Source organism: Dipodomys merriami, unplaced genomic scaffold, assembly GCF_024711535.1.
Source record: "Dipodomys merriami isolate MVZ:Mamm:240054 unplaced genomic scaffold, mDipMer1.0.p SCAF_21, whole genome shotgun sequence".
Taxonomy (NCBI): Eukaryota; Metazoa; Chordata; class Mammalia; order Rodentia; family Heteromyidae; genus Dipodomys; species Dipodomys merriami.
This window is the reverse complement of record NW_027203493.1, coordinates 31,833,096-31,855,740: the sequence shown is the minus strand read 5'-3', so window position 1 is coordinate 31,855,740 and position 22,645 is coordinate 31,833,096. Positions and strand designations below refer to the sequence as shown.

Here is a 22,645-nt window from a genome sequence, read left to right as displayed (position 1 = left end):
AAAAGTGAACAGTAAGAATTAAATACTTATCTTTACATATACACAAGGTATGCTGTGAAAGCATATTTGCTTATAAACATATAAAAATACTTGTTAACTAGTTTGATAAGAAAATAACGTATAAAAGTATATAGCAAAAACATTAATCATCTCTGACTCTGGAAAGATCAATTTCATATTTATATTACATCAAACAAAAAACAATTTTAGTTTTTTTGAATCCCTTAACCAGAAAAAATTGATAAAGGAAGACGTACAGAAATTATTCATTCTTACCCTTAGCATGGCTGTGAAGAGTTAAATTAAGAAACCAAGTACATTGAAATGCCTAAGTCCAGAATGAGTCCATATATTTGGCCACATAGACTATTATCATCTTCAAGAGGAGGCATAATAACAAAGACTTGATAAGCAGTTTTTAATCCATAAATACAATAGGCATTTTGGTAATTTGGCCACTGAAAAACAAAAGCTGTAGCATCAGGAAAGGTCTGAGATGTCTCACTCTCGTAGATTCCATTCAGTGTATTTAAGGTTAAGTAAAGTTGACATCCAAAGTTTTAAGATAGGCAAAAATTCACATTAAAAAAAAGAAACCTCTTACGTTTCTATTTAGAGTAACAGTAGGTAATGATTCCAGAAGTTAAAAATTACTTCACAACCTATCACACTTCAATTTAATAAACAGCTTAGGCTCCAAAACTGATTCACCCTTATGAAAATGTAAGCCCTTAAACAGAATGTGTACATGTATGTAGACATGTATTTTAAAGGAATCAAATGATTTTTGAAGCAGCCTTAGTGTTTCCTTGAAATTGGTGTGGAAAGGACCATTGTATTAGCTTCATGGAAAGGATTAGCCAGCTTCTTGGTCTAAGGCTAATACGGTGATCATTTGTCTAAGGCTAGAAAGGTACCAACAAGATGTAAACGATAAAGAGAGGAGGAAATGAGGGCTTTTCCTGGCAGTTGGTAGCTACAACTCAAGGGATTCTTAGAAAATGACACAATGGCAGCCTTTCTTGTCTTTTTCTTTCCGAGTTGGTTCTGGTGAAGGTGGACATTCTTGCTCTTGAAATTTCCTGTAAGGTAGAAAAATCTAAATATAATCACTTATTTAATAATCTACTACTACAAATGCAGATTGTTTTTGAACAAGTTGCATTCAAGTGTGTATGTGTTTCCATGTTCAACTAGGTATCAAAGCAAGTCTTTAAGGAAAAAAAAAAAGACTTGGGCAGGGTGCCAGTGGCTCACACCTGAAATCCTGATAATCAGAGGCCAAGATCTAAGGATCATGGCTCAAAGCCAGCCCAGGCAGAAAAGTCCATGAGACTTGTCTCCAATTAATCACAGAAAAGGCCAGAAGTGGCACTGAGGTTCAAATGGTACAGGCTAGCCTTGAGCTCAGGAACAGCGCCCAGATGCAGAGTTCAAGCCCCAGAACTGGCGGGGGGGGGGGGGGGGGGGGGGGGAGAACAGGACAGGGACTTGGAGCATGGGAGAGCACTTGCCTAGCATGCATGAGGCCTTGGGTTCAATCCCCCACCACATCAAGATAAGTATGGGGGGAGGGAAGGAGGTACAGGGGGAGCCAGCCAAAGGCACAATACTCACAAACAGCTCTCATGGATAAGTCCTGAATCAGATAACATGCTAGACTCCACATTCCCTTACAATTTAAAATTCCTTGACTCAAAGACATACTTAAGAGCAATTTTTTTTAGGGGGGGGGGGTCAGTTATGGGGTTTGAACTCTAGGCCTGGGCACTGTCCCTCTACTCTTCAGCTCAAGGCTAGGGCCACTTCCAGTTTTCTGAGTGGTTTATTGGTGATAAGAGTCTCACAGCCTTTCCTGCCCAGGCTGGCTTTGAACCAATCCTCAGATCTCAGCCTCCTGAGTAGCTAGGATTACAGGTGTGAGCCACTGGCACCTAGTTAAGAACAAATATTTATAAGAGTACAATATAAAACTATCCTCATTAGGTATGCCCACAATTCTTATTTTTGTTTGCCACTTATTAAGGTCACTATTAGGCAAGTCAATTGATCTTTCTACCTTTCACAATCATTACAGAGATTTAAGATCTTACGATGTTTAAATAGCCTAATAGTGTCAGGTAGTTAAAACTTCCTCCTCTACCTTCCTTTCTCACACCTGATGAATGAAGACAGATCTTGAGGATCAAAAGGAAAAGGTATTTCAAAAAGACAGTAATTATTTCTTTAAGAAAAAAATCAGTTCCATTAGCTATTAAACAGTAAAATAGAACTGGAATGGGCGAAGGAGTTAAAAACAAAATTCTCCAGCTTCTCCCTTTTTAAGTATGAAGTTTAGAAGCATTTAATATATTCATACTGTTGTACCACCATCACCACTATCTGTTTCTATTAACTCATCCAGTAAAACTGAAACATTTTACTAAATAATAATGGGACTGGACTATTTTAACAACTTAAAAATGAAAACCTACAGCCTTCACTTTTTGCACCTTCATAAAGAGAATCCCACAAGCTCAGGTATTAGCTCATCTGAATGACATGATGAACAGCTCATTCCACATTCCTGTGAAACCATCAAGAGAAAACCAGTAGACACAGGAGCGGGTGAAAAAGAGGCCAGGCCACAGTCTTGAAATAATCTCATCAAATGCTGCTCACTGAAGCAACTTAATCTTCTTCACACACAGCATATATAGCAACTCTAGCAGACCTAACACCTCAAACATCTTCCAATTCATTAACACTTTGTAAACCTTTGGGGCCTCTTAGGCCATCTACAGAAAAATCCTTTGTAGACTGGGGTGTTATTCGTACATCTTACTAGAACATCATAAACCCCATGGATTACATAATCTTTACTACCTTCCTGACTTGATTAGCTGGCAGGATCTGGTAAGAAACACAAAGTTAAGAACACAAGCTCTGGAATCAGAGATTTGGGGTTAAATCTCAGCTCTGCCACTGAATATATTTAAACCTTGAGCAAGTCAGTTAACTCCTTTGTACCTCTGATTTCTCATTTGAAAGTGAGGGTAAAAATAAGTCTTTAGTCTACTGGGCTGTTAGTGAGGATTAAGTGTACCAACACATTTATCGTTGGCAGGTTTCTGATTACTATTCAAATACTAGCTACCACCAGCACCTTAGGAAACTATATTTACTTTTTACAAAACCCCTTACCTGTACTTTTCTAGCTCAACACTATTAAGTGAGATTTTATACATCAGAAATGCCTAGAATACACTCTGTACCTAATTAGAAATTCATGTATCATATATAGTAGCTTCTAGAAAGGAATGATTTCTACATACAATCCCTCCTTTCTTACTAAAAGCATTTCACAGTAATTTATTGAAATACACAGCCAGCATATGTTTTGTTTACCTTATAACCCGGACGAGTTCATGGAAAGCTTGATCTACATTCATCCTAATCTTTGCTGATGCCTCCATGTATGTTACCTTAAGCTGCCGCGCTAACTGTTGTCCTTCTTCTTGTGTTACCTGAAATTCCAAAATTTACAAGATCAGTGTTAACAAGGAAACTTTCTCCATTTAATCCTAGCTATAGATTGTGCTGTTAATCCAGTCAACAGGCTTCATAGCTCAACACCAACTGAAGCCAGCTATGGGTTCAAACCATCACCTGTAAAAAAATACTTGAGCCAGGTGACAGTGGCTGTCAAAACTGGAGGTATAACTCAAGTGGCAAACAACTAGCTTTGAGCAAAAAAGCTAAGAAAGAAGAGCATGAGACTCTGAGTTCAAGCCCCAGTACCAAAAATAAGAACTCAAACTGTAAATATGTATAGAACTTTTCTTTCTAAATTTATCTGAGGGTTTTCTTTTTCCAGATTCCATAACCATGTCATTTTCAAGTAAAGACCGTGCTTTTTCCTTTCTGTAGTAGATTTCCTTTATTTTTCTGGCCTCACTCTACTCAGACCCTCCTATATTATGACAGAAGTGATGGCAAAGTTCTCAGTAGTTGTCTCTAATCTTAAGGACAAAGTATTTCATCATTCACAGCTGTGTGTGTGTGTGTGTGTGTGTGTGTGTGTGTGTGTGTGTGTGTGTGTGTGTGTGTGTGTGTGTGTGTGTGTGTGTGTGTGTGTGTGTGTGTGTGTGTGTGTGTGTGTGTGTGTGTGTGTGTGTGTGTGTGTGTGTGTGTGTGTGTGATAGTGTGTGTACTGTCTGTTGTAGGATTTTACTATAGATGTCTTTAATAACAGGGTTTGGTTTGGTTTTTGCTTTTAATGGCTTGTGTTGTTTCCCAAGAGAAACCATGATGGACAAGACCGTTCTTATTTTTGTTCTTTTGTGTTTGGCTTTCCTCTGACTTGAATTTTTCCTTAAATTTTCTCTTCAGTACTGGTGTGAAGGAATTTCATGATGTATCTTATAATTTTTTCATGTTGCTTGGGCCTAGTTTATTAAACTTCTTGGATGTGTGCAATATAGTTTTCACCAAATTTAGAAATTTCCAGCTTCTCTGTCTGCTGTGAAAGCATCTAGTGCATTTTTTTCTCACCTCATTGTAGTCTTAATTTCTGGAAGTCTGAATTGGATCTTCCTGTGTCTTCCACATCAGTTCTACTTAACATATTCAGTGTTTCGCTAGCATTTTTAAATGTCAGAATACAGTTAAAATAGCTATGTCAGTGTCTCATCTGTGCCATGTCTGTATCTGTTTCTATTAACTGAGCCACCACCACTGTAGTTTTCTTCCTCCTTCTCATTTTTTATTATCTCTAAATAGTTATACAAAGGAGTTGCCATTTAACAAAGTAATTTATGAACACAATATATCTTGATCAGTGTCACCCCTTTCCAATATTCTTACCCATCCTGCCCCTGCACATCCCATCCTTTACTCCCCTTGTTCTGTAGGATATATACACTGTATTGTCTACATTTTTCCCCTTTTCTTTCTACCCCTTTCCCCTTGACCCCACCCCACCCCTTTCAAGAACCCTCTCTCTTCCTGGTATTTTACTTTTGGTGAACTTTGATTTGGGCTAAGAAATTATACCATTAGAGTTTTTGTGGTTTTTCTTCTATGCATACCTAATGTGTTTGAACTTTCTTCTCTGGTAGCCGTTACTTAGAAATAATTTGATCCACTAACATCAAGATTTAGGCTTTGTTATAGAAAAATATTCAATCTAGAACTAATTCTGCCCCACTACTAACTAGGTTAGACCTTTCTCAGAGTATAGGCCTATACCCCAAGAAATAAGAGGCTTCTTCTCTTGTTGAGTAGAGTATCATTTATTCCTGAACCCACCAATTCAATTCAAGTTATTGGTCTCGTTAATCATTTTTGTAACAATGTTCTGCCAATTTAACATTCCATTACCAATTAAGCAATCTAAATATAATAACATTAGTTTGCTACATTAATGCTCATGAATGAATCTCACAATTACTTCATAATTGTTTGTACCCTCACTACAGTCTTAAAGGGCAGATTCCACATAGCCTTGGGATACCAAAGCTTATGGGATTTTTAAGTTTACCTGGCCTTTCTTTAAAATAAAATACATATTATAAACCTCCTATGTTTGAAATATAAGCCAAATTATGCAAGCAATTAACAGGAAGGAAAGAATCTTCTCCGAGTTTAGCAAGGGCAATTTCAACTCTAAGAAAATTAGAAATGGCAAATTTCTTGTTATAAAGATACATGTTTCTGGTAAAGAGATCTATCAACGGGGCTGGGAAGGTGGCTCACTTGGTAGAGCGCTTGCCTTGCATGCTCGAGGCTCTGGGTTCAATTCCTCAGCACCACATAAGCAAAAAGAAAAAAGCTGTAAGTGGCGCTGTGGCTCAAGTGGTAGAGCGCTAGCCTTGAGCTGAAGAGCTGAGGGACAGCGCTCAGGCCCCACTACCGGACCCCAAAAAAAAAATAACAAAACTGCTTTTGAGCTCAATGTTGTTACCGATTCTGTTCCTACTTTCTAGGATGCCATTCCCTTTCAACTCTATACTCCTAGTTTCTTAGTTCGGTAGCCTTTCAAAACTCAAGAACTAGGAAATTTTCTCCTAGTATTGATGCTATTTTACAAATAGTTTCCCAGAACTCCTGTCATACTCTAAGGTGACCACTGACAAAACTTTTATCATTAAACCATTTTTAGTTTTGTCCTCTCATTCTCTCACCACTTCAAAATATCCTCTGAGGCTAATAAATATGGTATGTTTGTCTATATATACTCAAAGCTTAAGACTACATAGCAGATAACAAAGTAAATACATGTTAAGAAGGGTATGACTGATTTAAATATAAATATATATTCATATATACCCTAAAGTTAATAATAAAAAATAGGAAGAATAAACATGTTCGGTTTTAATACAATCTCAAATTAAATATATTAATGTAAATTTTATTTGAAGAGGCCCTGAACAGAAAAGAAGAGAAGGAAAAGGAAGAATTTTTGCTTAGAAGCATAGTAACTATAATCTCAGCACTCAGGAGGTTAAGACAGGAGGACGTTAAGTTCAAGGCCAAGTCTAGGAATTATTCCCCAAAAAGCTACCTTGCACTACCCATCATGTATGATATAATTCAGATAAAGAAGTACTTACAAAGTAAAACAAATAACTTCTTTGTATAGCAGAAATATTAGTGGTTTTTGTGGTGTAGATGATTTAAAAATCCCACTGGTAAAGTAGGGTTTTTTTTGGCGGGGGTTGTTTTGTTTTGTTGTTTTTGGCTGGTCCTGGGACTTGGGTGCAGTCTCTGAGCTCCTTTTTGCTCAAGGCTAGCAGTCTACCACTTGAGCCACAGTGCCACTTCTGATTTTTTCTGTGATTAATTGGAAGTAAGATTCTCATGGGACTTTTCTGTCTTGGCTGCCTTTGAACCATGATCTTCAGATCTCAGCCTCCTGAATAGCTAGACTGTAGGTGTGAGCCACCAGCACCAGCCATTTATTTATATTTAAAGCCTGGTTCACATTACTGTCTTCCAGAAATTATAGTCATCAGAGCTTATATACACATTTCTAGTCACGAGATCTCTAATCACATATAAAGTCACTTTTGAGTTGACTGGTAGAATATACTTTTAACTAAGAAATAGAAATAGCATTGGTACCAACCACCAAAGCAATAGAAGGAGCAACACATCAAACAAAACCATACCATGATGAAGCCAGAAATCAAAAAGCTGAAAACTACACAAACAAGTATTTCCTAGTGGCTTCTCAATCCAGGCAACTCTGTAAATATGAAGCTACATCCCTTCAGTATTTTGATATTCTGATTTAGCAGGTCTGAGTTCTACACAGAATTGTTTTAAATATTCCCAGTAAACCTGTTGCATCAAACGCAGACTTAGGTTTAGAAACTCCCAATGGAATTCTTTTCTAAGGCAAAATTTAACATTAGCAAAAATCCACAATAAATATGAGTTCATCCTATACAGTTCCAAAGAGAGGAAAGCAAAATGGGAATGGTAAAGAGTAATTTGATCTAAGCAAACTGGATTTATCAATAAACTACACTTGAAACACGCAAGGATATCTCATGTTAATTAAATTTGCAAAAGCAAACTTTTTTTCAAAAATATCTATTATAAAGGAAGAATCATGGTAACACTATCTCTGGACTAAGTGGTAACTATTCATTTATTCAACAAGTATTTATGAAGTGCTAATTTTTGTTTTATGGGCTAATGTACAACACAACTGACCAGTCAAAACTGAGAAGTCTTCATGGTATCTATACTCAATGTCTTACAAATCTTTTAGAGCCACACAAGGTTCAGTCAGGGAAGTCTGGAGCATCCTACTTTCTTTAAAGGAATAGAGCTCTTTTCCCCAGGAAGTTGGAAGGGACAAACTATACCAAAGTACTAAAAGGTAAGAGGTGACTGGGTCGATAATAAATATCTATTAGTGAAACAATAATAGGTACCTTTACCAAATTAATGAGGACCATTAGCAATTAAGCAACTAACAAGGAAGAAAGTAGACAGGGCGACTAAGGTGAGAGAGAGATGTGACAAGCAAACACACACACACACACACACACACACACACACACACACAAAATCAAATATACTTTATCTCTATACAGGATAGCTATAAAGGACAAGGAACTTAAAATCAGATATATCATGAAATCCAGAGTCCAAATTAAACTTCAGAATCAATGGCTATCAAATTTACCTACTTACATAATTTTAGCAAGGTCAAGTAAATTATTTGTTTATATATCCTTTCTACATCTTTGACAGGAGAAACAAATGAGCAATCTCTCTCGGTAAGGGACTAGATGGGTAATAACACTAAACCATTCAAATTCTACAGAACTCTTTTTATGCCCAGCAAAAAAAAACAGAAGTATAGGTGTGGCTCAAGTGGTACAGCACCAGACATTAGTGAAAAAGCCAAGTGAGAGCATGAGGAAGAGTTCAAGCCACACCACCATCAGTCTAAAAATAAAATAATAAATTTCAGATGCGGAGTAAAACCCAAAGACCTAAAAGAAATAAAAATAAATAAATAATTCCCAAATAACATAGGGCCCACATTGACTGACTTTGTTCCCTTCCTCTACCAAAAGATGAGTGATATATATATTATTCTTTAAGTGTGTGTATGCCTGTCCCTGGGCTTGAACTCAGGGCTTGAGCACTGTCCCTGAGCTCTTTTACCCAAGACCAGCACTCTACTAGTTGTACCACAACTCCACTTTCAGATTTTTTTTATTCTTTTATTTTTTAGTGGTTAATTGAAGGTAAGAGTTTCAGGGACCCTCCTGCCCAGGTTGGCTTCAAACTGTGATATTCAGATCTCAGCCTCCTGAGTAGCAAGTATTAAAAGAGCTAGTGTGAGCCACCAGTACCCAGCCCAAAACTTTAAATTTCAGTTTAATAAGAGGCAAAAGTGAATAAACTTGCCTGCAACTAAGTAACTGAGTAAAAGAATAAGCTAGCATGCAACTAAATATTAAACAATTTCTTATTTGAAAGTTACTGGTATTGGAACTGCCAATGTGAAGAACTTTTGTAAAAACATCAGTTATTGGTTAGGCATAAGAAAAATCCAGAAAAAGGGCTGGGAAGGTGGCTCAGTGGTAGAGCGCTTGCCTTGCATGCTTGAGGCCCTGGGCTCGATTCCTCAGCACCACATAAGCAAAAAGAAAATAAGCCGGAAGTGGCGCTGTGACTCAAGTGGTAGAGTGCTAGCCTTGAGCTGAAGAGCTGAGGGACAGTGCCCAGGCCCAGAGTTCAGGCCCCACAATTGGACCCAAAAAAAAAAAAAAAAAAAGAAAGAAAAGATAAGAAAAGAAAAATCCAGAAAAAGATGGCTCCTGCTACACCATTATTCAGAGACTGAGGAACTGGGCATCCCGGCTAAACCTGCAGGTGATGCTGCAGCTGCGCTCCCAGGAGATCGCCAAGTGGACTCAGCTGCCTCCCAAGCTCTGGGGGCCCCAGCCACAAGCTCTCCAACAATTACTATTGCACTCCTGATGGCCGCCGGGAAGTCTTACCCCCATCCATTGTCTGATCGCCCAGAAGATGCTGGTGGCAGGCAAAATGGCAGAGAGCTCCGAGGCTGAAGCCAGAGAAGAAGGCCATAACCCCCGCTCCTCCTGTGAAGAAGTGGGAGCTATCCAGGGACCAGTCTTACCTGTGACTATGCGCCAGGCCACCTGGCCATGGCCCCAGGACCACCTGACTGCTTTACCCCCCTGGATTTTCTCTGGGGAGAATGTGACCTAATTTATAACAAATACATGTGACTATATCGCTTTAAAAAAGAAATGAAAATGAAAAATCCAAATGCTATGATTTTTCTCTTAAGGACATTTCAGGAACTGAAGGTATGGCTCATGGGGTAGAGTACCAGCTGTGAGCAAAATGGTCAAGTGTGAGTGCTGTCCTGAATTCAAGCTCTAGTTTTAACATCAGAAAAAAAAGTAATAAATTTATATTTATATTTTATTTATATAGAAATATATGTATATTTATGTTTTTACACTTATATGATACATTGTATATAGTTATACATTTTTTCATAGATATAAATGTATTTTTTTAACCTGAAGGTAATTCTGAATTGACAGTAAATAAATTAAGCATTTAGGCAAAACTTTAAGATTATCTAATTAAACTAAGTGACAAGTAACATGGGTATTTTCCATGTTGGGACTTTCTGCTATTACATTAAACACATTGTTTTAGATTCCCAACAGGGAAATTCCTTCTTACCTGTCTTTGATGGTCCAAGTCTGCTTTATTGCCAATTAAAATCATTGGAAACTCATCACGATCTTTTACTCTGAGAATCTGTCTTTGAAACTTATAGATTTCTTCAAAACTTAAAAAGAAAAAGAAAATCAATCTTGCCATGAATCAGAATTCCACAAGTTCTGTGCTCTTTTTAATACTTTATTACTTTCGTAATATTTTATTATTTTTCTATAACAACAAAACCCCAATTCAACAAAACAGTATTAGTGATCTAAACAAGATGAGTGGCCTACTATATTTTAACACTGATACCAACCTGCCTCTGTCTGTGACTGAAAAGACCAACAGGAAGCCCTCACCAGTTCTCATATACTGTTCCCTCATGGCTCCAAACTCTTCTTGTCCAGCAGTGTCCAAAACTAAAAGAAAAAGGGAATCCTGTTAATGTTTTTATCCACTGCTTCCTCTGAAGGGTGTACCCATGGATGGGGTCCTCTGCAGAGCCTGCTACTTGGTACAAGAAGAAACACCATTCTTCTCTTAAAACTACTCTTAACACCAGGCAAACATAGTCTAAGGGTTTCAGAACTTATCTTCAATAGCACAGATTGATTTTGTGGTTAGAATATATTAGCATACCAATTACAAGATTAAAAATACCAAACACAATCTAGGCAGATGGAATCAGATAAACTAAGTCACTAGGATATTTATCCCTTCCATTTAAAGAACTGAAAAAGGTACCTGTAAATTCAAATAAGAAATTGTAATTTGTTACCCTCTGCCCTCAACCACACACAAAATGCTTTAGTTATCATAGGTGCTAATGTATTTCTTGATCTCTCTGAATAAAAGAACTGTACAACTTAAGAGAATAAATAGAGTTCTCTTCCACTCCGTTGTAGAATGTTTAGCCAGCACACTAGTTCTTAAAGCTTCTGTGCCATGCATGAAGGCCCTGAATTCAATTTCCATTACCCCCCACACACACACACATACACACAACACACACATACACACACAACCAAATACAGGCAGGCTTATATTTTAATTATACTATTTAACCTAGTCAGACCTCACAGATAACTTTAAAAACAGGATGTGAACTAAGGTTACTTACTATCTAGCCGGGCTGCTCTGTCATCTATCACACACTGCTTTGTGTAGGAATCTTCAATGGTTGGATCATAATCTGTTACAAAATAAGACTGTAAAAAAAAAATTTAATTTGGTTTACTTGCCTACTTACATACCAAACGTTGTCAAATTCCACTTATCAGATCAAATTAAAGTGTTTTTGTTAGATTAGGGTTTATCCTACTGTGTTAATTTCCTAAGAAAGGAACTATATTCCGAGCACCACCTCTGTATCAGAAATATGCAATAAGACTGCAAAGAATCTACTATAATTTTTCATAATTAAACATGAGAATCTGGAAATGGAGAGATCTAGGGGAAAAAATAGAAGTATTTTAGACCCATTCAAATCTGATAAGAACCAAAACAAAGAAATGGAGATTACCAAAAGCGGCCTATTACATTCCATCCCCTGCCTTCTTTTCTCATTCTTTGCTTCCCTTTCATCTGTTTTATGTATTACAATAAAGAAATCACATTTCAGGATTATTTAGTCTGTAGTAATCTGAATGTTCAGTGACTTAGGGAACTAATTACCTTCTTGTAAATCATCACAAGAAAGGTATCACAATTTCCACAAAGGATTAAAAATAAAAGAATAATCTGAGAGAAATTATTTCTCCATTCTTACCTAATTATTTCTGTAATTCTTAGGGACATGGTCCTTCTGTTCTGCGAATTTCCTTTGCTCTACACTAAAGGATGAGTTCCTAAAACCTATTTCCCACTGGCTCATTACAAACCAATGACTTGGATAAAGACAGCTCAATATAGGGAAGGAGCAACAAAGGTGTTAGCCATTTAACAAAAGTGTTAACCATTCATTAAGTCAGAGGGAGCAGGGACTGGCTCTAGGGACACAGCCTAAGTGATCCTCCTTGGCTCAGTAACCTCTGTTCAGAAAGCTAGTTAAATGTAGATGCTCTGAACAGAACAATAAAGAAATCCTTATTGTCAGGAGGGAAAAGGAAGGATATTAATCTGCCTGCTACCATGGCTTTACGTATTTATTTTACTTTGGAAGGACAAGTTTCTCATTTTACTTATATTTTAGAAAAACCTTAATCACAGGATTCATCCATAATCCTATTACCATCTGGCTAGTTTCATTTAAATGCATGAGTTATTCAACAAATTTTTTAAATGAATCATTGCTAACAGCAGTAGCATTTAGTTGGAGCCCATCTAACCACCCCAGCAGCATTTAAAATAACTAGGTATCAAAACAACACTGAATTTCTTTGTTGGCACGCATGACCCTTCAAAAGGTAAATACAACCAAAAACAATATTCTTTGTACTCGCTGCTCTAAACAACATAAAACTGCATTACCTTACCATGTCAGCTGGATAAAGCCTGCTACTTATACTTTTAAGATTAGTTTAAGATATGTTTCTTTGCAACAAACCTGATACTTCTTGTCACTGTGTAGCAGCCAAATAACAAAACAAGGGAAAAAAAAAGTGCTGGTTCTGCTTGCTCACAAAGGCAATAAAATTTAAAAGGTTAACACTACACTCACACATGGAATCTTTAAATACATTCCTTTCAAACATAATTAGCTAGATATACAGATCCACAGGTATACAGCTCTATCTCCATCCTCCCTATCTCCTGAAACTGGAAACCGTTACCAGTCTAAAAAGGATGTATGTAGCAGAGAAAAAGTGGGGTGATGATTTGAGCTAGAGACCACAGAAGCTCAGGAAAATAGGATGACCCAAAGGGGAAGGTGGGAGAAAAACTCTGCTTTCCTAATAACACATGAAAGGACATGTACTTCCCAGGTCATATGAAGGACAATTCAGTCTCTTTAGTTTGGATTTGAAGAAGGCTATCCTATCAGGCAGCGAGATATTTGCACTGATAAAAACCTGGTCTGTATAAGGCTGTCAAAAGCCCTGAATAAGTACAAGAGTATTATGTTGTAATAAGGAGGCAGGATCGCACATTAGACTGCCAGATACGCTCTGCTTGTTCTCCAAGAGAACTTCCAGTAAAATACTTTACTATTCAAAGATACTGTGTTAAGGAGGAAAAGAGGGAAAAGGAGAAGAAAATGGTGCCCTTCCGCATTTAATGGACAGGAGTAGCAACCCACTTTTTCCTGGCACCAAGCTGTGGGTTAAAGTGCAGTTCCCAAGCACTACCACAGGGAGGTGTCTGATCTACACTCTGGGAGAATTCATTGGAGCATCTGGTAAACAGTGAATCTAAACATCAAAAAAGGACAGGAAGCTAGATGTGAGGTAGTAAACAAACACTAGGTGTTTCTGAAACCAGACCATCTTCAGGAAATTCTTAGGAATCTATAGATGAAAGAAGTGGGGAAACTCTTGCCAACTATTAAATCTGGTAAATATATGGGGGAGGGGATGTTATACTCATCTTGGAACTTTTGCATATATTGGACAAATTTTACATTTAAATGATTTTTTTAATGTTGTACACTGTAAGAACTACAGAGAGTCAAATCAAGAAAAGAGGATAAGAGATCCTTTGTTGATCCTCAGCTTTCACTCGCCTTACTCAAGATCAAATGACCTAGAAAAGCCTGTTTTTCTCTTGCTCAGAATGTTTTCTAGGCTCGTCTCTTCTCTCCCTCTTTCTCTCTTGACAACACATATGGGTTGGTGTTTTTACTTTCATTGTCCATTTCTCCCTCTCCCCAATGATAATATACGCTCTTTGATAGTATAGTAGGGACTACGCCAGAGAATTAGAGTGACATGCCCAGAGCTTCTACATCAAAATCTCTGGCAGAACCAGGATTTAAACTGGCAGTGTCTGGGCATCTTCAGTTTTATGTCTGCACCTCTCAGGAGTAAGGTGTATTTTTCCTCTTCATTGCTCTACAAGTCACATATCCTCCACAATAACAGTAGACACTGAGTACTGATCATTTATTATGACAGGTTCATTTTAGTACTACACACATTACTTGATAAATATATTTTCTCATAATGGCCCTTCTAATAAGCCTTCTCTTCTGAAGGCTTTTTTAAAAAAAATGAGGCAGAGAACTACCATCAAATAAAATCAAGTCCATCCAGCTCATAAGTAGAACTGCAATTTAAATTCAGATCTGACCCTAGGCTCATATTCTAACAATTCTTAGTCCTAGGAAGTGAATCAAAATATCTTGAAAAAATAAGGAACTTGTTTCTTAATAAATTCCTGCTTGCCTCCTTGAGCTTGAGCTTGGCTTACTCCATACCCCCACTGTAAAGATCAGATCAGGAGACATTCAAGAGCCTAGATTCTGTGATTCTCTCTGCCTTCCTCCACCACAAATTGGTACTTCCTATTATCTCCTCTAGCCACAAAAACACGTTTTCTTTTTCAAACCATAACAGAATGAAAACATGAGTTATCCTAAAGGCTTACTTTCTACAAATAGACACATTTGTTTCTGCAAGCACCATGATAAGAAGAAAATATAGGGGTCTAGAGTCAGAGACCTAAAATTCAAATCCAGATGTCACCCCACTTGCTAGCTTACTTGCTGGCTGTTTGAATTCTTCCAATGCCCACGTTAGGTGTGGCAGCGAAGGAAGATTACAGAAAGGAAACCTTCCAGACAGTAGATGTAGAGAATTATAGCAACTTGGAGGAGGAAGAAGGGACATATAAAGTCACCTCTAGGATTTGTGGGACATATAAAGTCACCTCTAGGACTTGAGGAGTGACTTAAATCTTTAGTGGCTGCTGTGCAGCACTCTTAACTCCTCTGAGGTTATCCCATTCCTGCCCTACCCAGATCTCACAGTATGCAAAGCCATCAAGGGAACATCAAAGAAAGAGAAGAGAAGAGGGAAGAGACTGAAGTTTAACTTAGAGAAGGCCAGGATACAGATCTACCACTTGTACTAGCTGTGGGAAACTGGAGCAGCTCATTTAACCTGCTTGAGCTTCGGTCTGTCAGTAGGATGGAAATAGTAATTCATAGTTCTTCCTACTACTGTGAAAAGTTAATATACTATAGATGGAGTTTGAAATTCAGTAGATTACACAGTTGAGCCAATAATGTTCGATCCTATCCTTCTGTCTCCACACAGCCTTCAACAGTTCACCAGCAAACAATCTCGGTAAGTTCTCGTCTTAATATTCTCTTACTCTGAGGTGGGGATGTAGCTTAGCAATATAGTACTTTCCCAGTATGTTCAAGGCCCTGGGTTGCATGACTAGCACTGCAAAAGAAAAAAATAGTGAAGAAAGGGAAAGGGAAAGGGAGAAAGAGAAAGAGGGAAAGGGAGAAAGAGGGAAAGGGAGAAAGAAAGAAAGAAAGAAAGAAACAAAGAAACAAAGAAACAAACAAAGAAAGAAAGAAAGAAAGAAAGAAAGAAAGAGAGAGAGAGAGGGAGGGAGGGAGAGAGGGAGAGAGGGAGGGAGGAAGGGAGGAAGGAAGGAAGGAAGGAAGGAAGGAAGGAAGGAAGGAAGGAAGGAAGGAAGGAGAGAAAGAAAGAGGGGGAGAAAGGAAAGAGGGATAAAGGGAGAGAAAGAGGGAGGGAGGGAGGGAGGAAGAGAGGGAGGGAGGAAGGAGAGAGAAAGGAAAGAAAAGAAAGGAAGGAAGGCAGGCAGAAAGGAAGGAAGGAAACTATTCATCATTAAAACTATGACAGACTTCAAAATTTCTGGCCAGATGCAATGGCTCATGCAATGGCTCAACCTGCAATTCTTGGGAGGCTGAGAGGACAAGAATCTCAGTCTAAAGCCAGCCCCAAGCTAAAATCAGAGACTTTATCCAAAAAGTAACTACAGCAAAAACTATTCAAGTGGTGGAGTGCCTACTTATCAAGAGCCAAGACTCTGAGTTCAAATCCTAGCACCACTAACAAAACAGACAAAAAGAAAAAAATGTGTAGTGCATTATCTTAATCATAGTGAATCTTCTTCTTGGGTTCTAGGTTGACCTGACAGGAATGAAACTGGGGAGGGGAAGTCTTTACCTTCCTTCCATCTCTCCTCTTAATTCTGCAGCTCCTCAGCTCCCCTTCATCTGGGAAATAAAGGAGTAAGAAGAGCTAAGGGGAGGGGGGGTTAAAAGAAAGAATAAGAGGGGGGAGGGGAGGAAGGAGAAGGATTGGGATTGGGGGGGAGGGGGGAGGCTGGGAAGGGATGTGAAGGGTAAACCAAAGGAGGAGGGTGCAATACTTGGTAAGAAATGTACGCATTTTCCTGCCCATGTAATTGTAACCCCTCTGTACAGTATGTTCACAAGTAAAATTAAATTTTAAAAAATGTGAAAAAAAAGAAAGAATAAGAGGAGTTAATGAGGAAGGTTAACTTTCAAAAGGTTAACTTTCTTATGACAAGTCTGAGTGTGTCCAGTGAGAAACCCCAAGGTAGGAATCTGTGACCTAAAATTCTAAGGCCTTGAAAGAAAGAACCTGGCCATGCACAACACCAGCACTGGATTTAGTAAGCTTTTCATGGGTTTTTTCCCCTGGCTCACGTCATCTTTTTGGTGGCCTTCTATACACTATATGCTTTCTAGTTGGCTTGAAGCTAGGACCATCTGCCTTCCCAAATGAGGACTGATAACTAATATTCACCTCTTCTTTCGCTGTGCTTAGCTGCCTCAGGATTAGGAGTCACACAATGCCCCTTCCTATTATCTGGCCCAAATGAAGAACTCTCCTGTCCTATGTATAGAGACAGAAAAGGACAATAGCTCTCCAACAACATGTTCATCAGAACACAGATAGTCCATTCACCTCAACAGCTGGAACTGGGTGTTCATTCTGAACATCGATCTCCAGAGTAAGTGTGTAAAAGCAACTCCTCTGTGCAAATCCTTAGTTATCCTTAGAATAAGGATAACTAAGACCTTCTATTTTACTCTTTCATTGGGACTTCAACAAAACTAAATAAGAGTTCCAGTTCAAATCCTGTCATACTTCTCATGATATAACCAACCAGATATGGCTAAGATCTGAGGCTGAGATCAAAGGGTGGCAGTTCAAAGCCAGCCCCCCTGGGTGAAAAAGTCTGTGAGACTCTTCCCTCCAATTAACCACCAAAAAGTCAGAAGTGAAGCTATGGCTCAAGTGATAGCATGCTAGCCTTGAGCAAAGAAGCCTGGCTTTGAGATTAAGCCCCCAGACCAGCGCTTGCTGTGCATTTTAGAACTTTTCTGGAGTTAAACTACATGTTATCTTGCAGATAGAATCCAAAATATCAACTGTTAGGAAACCAAAAAATATGAAGATCATAATGGGGTTAGGAATTAGTCCCAAGCACAGTAAGGTGCTTAGCTATCCTCAGTCTCTTCTCTTCTAAAACAAGAGCAGTGTAAATTCCTCTGGTAACTTTAGAGAAGACTGCAACAACTTCAGGCAGCTGTGGGCAGAGCTGGGCTCTACTTGTGTCACTTTTAACAACAGCTGTTGCTTCCAACATGTCAAATGCTTCCTATAAGCTTGATATTCCTAGCTCAAGTACATTATTTTTCATAACTCAAAATGTTATTAAACATTTATAGTTACAGAGATCTTCAAAATTTATGCCCAGCATTCTTCATGCAGTAATAAATGCTACTCTAAATCTAGTAATCCTTTTAGTTGTTTTTTTTTTTCTTTTGAACGTAATCTTCTGAGGCCTTTGGTCAATATTGCTGATTGTCTCAGATGGCCTAACACAACCCTGTGCCTTTCACTGGGCTTCTGTGCAAGTTCAGTTCTCACAACCACAACTCGCTGCAAAGCATGTGGTAGCAGATGAATGGACCTGGAATACCACCAACCAAAGCACAGTTGGTTCTATCAAAGTGTGTTTCTAAGTCAATTAGTTGTTACTCATTTTCCCAGTAAAATGTTTTCTCTAAATTGTGGTTGTATATAATGGCCAGACTATAAGAGCTACCATTGACATATGGCCAGTATTGGCGTAAAGTGCTAAATTTTGAAGGAGGGACAGACAGCCATCTGGCCCAAGAAGAAACAGGAAGAGAATTTGTTTCCTTTTCCAGAGTACAGAACAAAAAAAGAAAGACTTACCAAGAGGAAAATTTGTCTTTGGACACTCAGCCTGCCTAACTTCAACCTGCCCTCACTTCTCACAATCACATTCCTCCTGCCTTTAGCCCATTTCTATGTCTAAAAATACCTACCCCTGGTTGGTGGCTTATGCATATTAACCTGGCTACTCAGGAGACTGAGATCTGAGAATCATTATTTGAAACCAGGAAAGTTGGTGAGACTCTTACATCTCCAATTAACCACCAAAATGCCAGAAGTAGAACTTTGGCTCAAGCTAGCCTTGAGCAAAAAAAAGTTCAGGAAGAGTGCCCAGCCCCTGTGTTCAAGCCCCAGAGCCAGTACATTAATAAATAAGTAAATAACAAAAACATGTAACACCTCCCTCACTTCCCACTGTTCCTTCCACTCCCAAATTAACATTTACAATTGCCTCAGGAAAGATAAATCTCACCCTATCAGTGTTAGAACACATTGCAACCAATGAACCAAAGCTTACTCTTAGAAAAGCAATACTCTAAGCCATTTTACAATGTCAGCTCCCTTTGCTTATTCTTTACTACCTTTATTCTTCCAAACTCACAGGCTTCAAAGGAAAAGAAGAAATGAAGATTTTCCTTTTGTTTTCTCCCCTCCCTCCACAACTCTTCCACAAATCTGTTGAGTATACAAGATCACCCAAACATTTTAAGTTCTTAACAACGGAGTTTAAAAATTAGCAACAAGACCTTGACCTATTAAATATTTGTTGCTCTCATGGCTACTTTCACCCCAATTATTATTTGTAGTTTAATACGCTATATAAAATTTAAGTAAGGTTTTAAAAATTAATTTTAGGGGCTGGGAAGGTGGTTCAGTGGTAGAGTGCTTGCTTTGCATGCATGAAGCCTTGGGTTCAATTCCTCAGCACCACATAAGCAGAAAAAGCCAGAAGTGGCACACCGGCTCCAGTGGTAGAATGCTAGTCTTGAGTTGAAGAGCTGAGGGACAGCGCACAGGTCCAGAGTTCAGGTCCCATGACCAGCAAAATGAGGAGGAGGAGGGGGAGGGGAAGGAGGAGGGGGAGGGGGAGGGGGAGGGGGAGGGGGAGGAGGAGGAGGAGGAGGAGGAGGAGGAGGAGGAGGAGGAGGAGGAGGAGGAGGAGGAGGAGGAGGAGGAGGAGGAGAAGAAGAAGAAGAAGAAGAAGAAGAAGAAGAAGAAGAAGAAGAAGAAGAAGAAGAAGAAGAAGAAGAAGAAGAAGAAGAAGAAGAAGAAGAAGAAGAAGAAGAAGAAGTAGAAGAAGAAAGAAGAAGAAAAAGAAGAAGAAGAAATTTTAGCCAGGCACCAGTGACTACACCTATAATCCTAGCTACTCGGAAGGCTGAGATCTGAGGAGCTCAAAGCCAGCCTGGGCAGAAAAGTCCCTGTGAGACTCTTATCTCCAAATAACCACTCAAAAAATTGGAAGTAGCACTATGGCTCAAAGTGGTAGAGTGTTATAGCCTTGAGCAAAAAAGCTGAGAGAGCATCCAGGCCCTGAGCTCAATCCCCATGACTGACAGACACCAAAAGGGGGGGGGGGGACAACAACTTTAACCCCAGGTTTGGTAATGTGCACCTGTAATCCTAGCATTTCAGGAGGCTGTAGCAGGAGGATCATGTTTGGGACCAGCCTGGGCTGCACAGTAGAGGGCAGAAGAAAGAAGGAAAAAGAAATGCTTATATGAAATAGGGAGACTTACCTTTGTCTACCTGTGTGTGACATATGAACATTAACAAATGCCTCAAACCATTCCACAAGATGAATAAATTCGGTTACATCCTCTTTCATACCATGGCCAAGTCTTCCTGTGTATTTCAGTTCCTTCCTTGGAAACCTTGCTCTCCTTGCCCTTCCTACCTAGCCTGCCTTACCTTCATCTTATGTGGACCACAGCTGCCTGTCCAGTATAATGCTGATCTCTGTGGTACACTTTAGGTGGATAAGACAGTCTCTGACTTCCAGGGCACAACTCTCCAGGCTTAGTCTGGGCTCTACCTCAATGTCCCTTCCAGGAACCTCCCACACTGGGGTCCCTGGGTTCTCAGAGCCAGAACAGATATACTCTCAGTACTGTTAGCTTTATTAATCACTGGATCTTGACATAATATTATGATAATGATATTGCTTCTAATGTACTGCCAAACTCTAGTATGTCCAGGTCTTTTCTGCCTTATTTCCTCAAAGTTAGCTCTTACAATTGGGCTCCCTTCCCTCCTGAAATATTTTCTTATAGTAACAATGTCTTCATTAATCTAAGTCCTTCCTAAAAGCAAGGCCTCATTTTTCTTTGTATTTAAGAGCATAATAGAGATATAATGCATATATCACAAACTTCATTGATTTTGAAGTCCACGATTCAATCTGCATGATTGTGTCAATACCATTTAATTCCAGAAAGTTTTCACCTACCACAGCAAAAAGGAATCTCACACCTATTAGCAGTCATTTCCCCATTTCCCCATTCCCATCCCCAGCACTTGAGCCACTAAACTACTCATCTACTTTCTGTCTCTATAAGCTTGCTATTCCAGGCATTTCATATAAATGGAATCACACTGTACATAGTCTTTACATTTTCAAGGGCAATCCTAGTTCACAACCATCTCATTTCTTTTATCCATTGTATGTATAAACTATATCATATTTATATGTTTATCAATTAGCAGACAGACTGCACATTTTGGCTATTAGGACAATGTATTTTCATATACAAGATTTTATGTGAACATATACTTTCACTTTTCTTAGGTATATAGCCAGTAGTAGAACTGTTAGACCATCTGCTGATTTTGTTTTAACTTTCTACAGAACTGTTGCTGTTTTCCAACAAGGCTGTTATCATCTTACCTTCACACTTAGCTTTGAGTTCCAATTTCTCCATTCTCCTCACCTATGTCTATCATTAAACACCTGTTTTCCTGACTACAGCCATTCTAAGTGGGTATATGTGGCAGTTTTGATTTGCATTTCCCTAATAACCTGTTGAATATCTTTTTATTTACTGACTACTTGTCTATATACTTTTCAGATCTGTCTATTCTAATCACTGCCCAATTTAAACTGGGTTGTTGTCTTTTTTGTTGAATATAAGAATACTTTATATATTCTGGAAACAAATCCCTTAACAGATACCATTTGTACTTTATCCCATTCTTACAAAATCCTCCTGCCATCAATTAGGACATAGTTCTTAAATCTCAACCATGGACCCCAAGTCCCTTTAGCCACCAATTCTCCATAATTACTTTTTCAGTCATACCCCTAAGATCCTAAGACAATGTGTTCTGATACGGTCTCATGCTTTCCCAGGTAGCCTTCTGTTTCAATATTCTTACTATTTCCTCCCAAATAAATGAGATCATAAGCCTGCACCACCATGCCCAGTGATTCTCCAGAATTCTAATTAACTATATCCAGACTGGCAATATATTATCCATAATAAAGCATTACAGTATAATAAGCATTACTCATAACAGTCAAAATGTATGGTTTATCCATACAATTGCATACTGGAGTTAGGAGACAACAGGTCTAAGAATCAAAAGAGAACTAGTATTATCTGAACCATGTTACAGTTGAGACCACTGAGCCTCAACAAAGTCACAAAATCATCAGGTTGATAAAACCAAAGTACAAACCAGGTCTGAATTCAAAGAAATATTTCTTTTATACTTTATTTAACTTTCCTTTCCATATTAACACCAAAGCCCACACTACTTTAAAAATAAAACCATATTGCTCCCCCTTGAAGTAAGTGAATTGTTTAATTATGAACAGCTATGTTCAAATAGAAAAGACATGCAACTGAGATTTCATTCAGAACTAGAGTTATGGCTCAAGGTATAGAGCATCAGCTGTCTATGAAAGTTTCATTCAAAGTGGAAACATTCTATCTCTACATTGGTAACAAAGCTGATTATGTTAACATTAAAATGAAAATAAAAATCAACAAGGATTGACCTTGTGTCTCAGTGGCAAAACAATCTACCAGTGCTGAAGACCTGGATTTGATCCTCAGCATTGGATGAAAAACATAAGACAAGAACAGATTCACTTTGATCCAGCAATTTCACTGCTAGAAATGTATCCTACACATACATCTCTGCACATATGAAAAGTGGTATTTGCAAGGACATTCATTACTGAATTATCTTTAAAAGACTAGAAAAATCTTAAAATGTCCTTCAGCAGATGGCTAATCAAATTATTTTACAAGGCCACTCAATATGAATATACCTTTAAATTTAAAAAAAAAAAAAAAAGGATACAATGACTTCAGAAACTGGAGGGCTAGCCC

General features: G+C 38.4%; 1 protein-coding gene and 1 pseudogene across 1 annotated transcript in view; one reads left to right on the top strand and one right to left on the bottom strand.

Moving 5' to 3' along the window:
• Positions 1 to 333: 333 nt before the first annotated feature.
• LOC138834094 (ras-related protein R-Ras2) overlaps positions 334 to 22,645 on the bottom strand; it is a 64,693-nt gene continuing 42,381 nt past the window's right edge. Inside the window, exons 2-6 of the mRNA XM_070032848.1 lie at positions 11,333 to 11,420; positions 10,529 to 10,631; positions 10,231 to 10,339; positions 3,388 to 3,506; positions 334 to 1,082 (exon numbers count right to left, since the gene is read on the bottom strand). Of these exons, the coding sequence (XP_069888949.1) occupies positions 995 to 1,082; positions 3,388 to 3,506; positions 10,231 to 10,339; positions 10,529 to 10,631; positions 11,333 to 11,420 (507 nt within the window). The 3' untranslated portion in view covers positions 334 to 994. The remainder of the gene's footprint in view (positions 1,083 to 3,387; positions 3,507 to 10,230; positions 10,340 to 10,528; positions 10,632 to 11,332; positions 11,421 to 22,645) is intronic.
• Positions 6,560 to 9,655, top strand: LOC138834104 (NADH dehydrogenase [ubiquinone] 1 alpha subcomplex subunit 7 pseudogene; annotated as a pseudogene).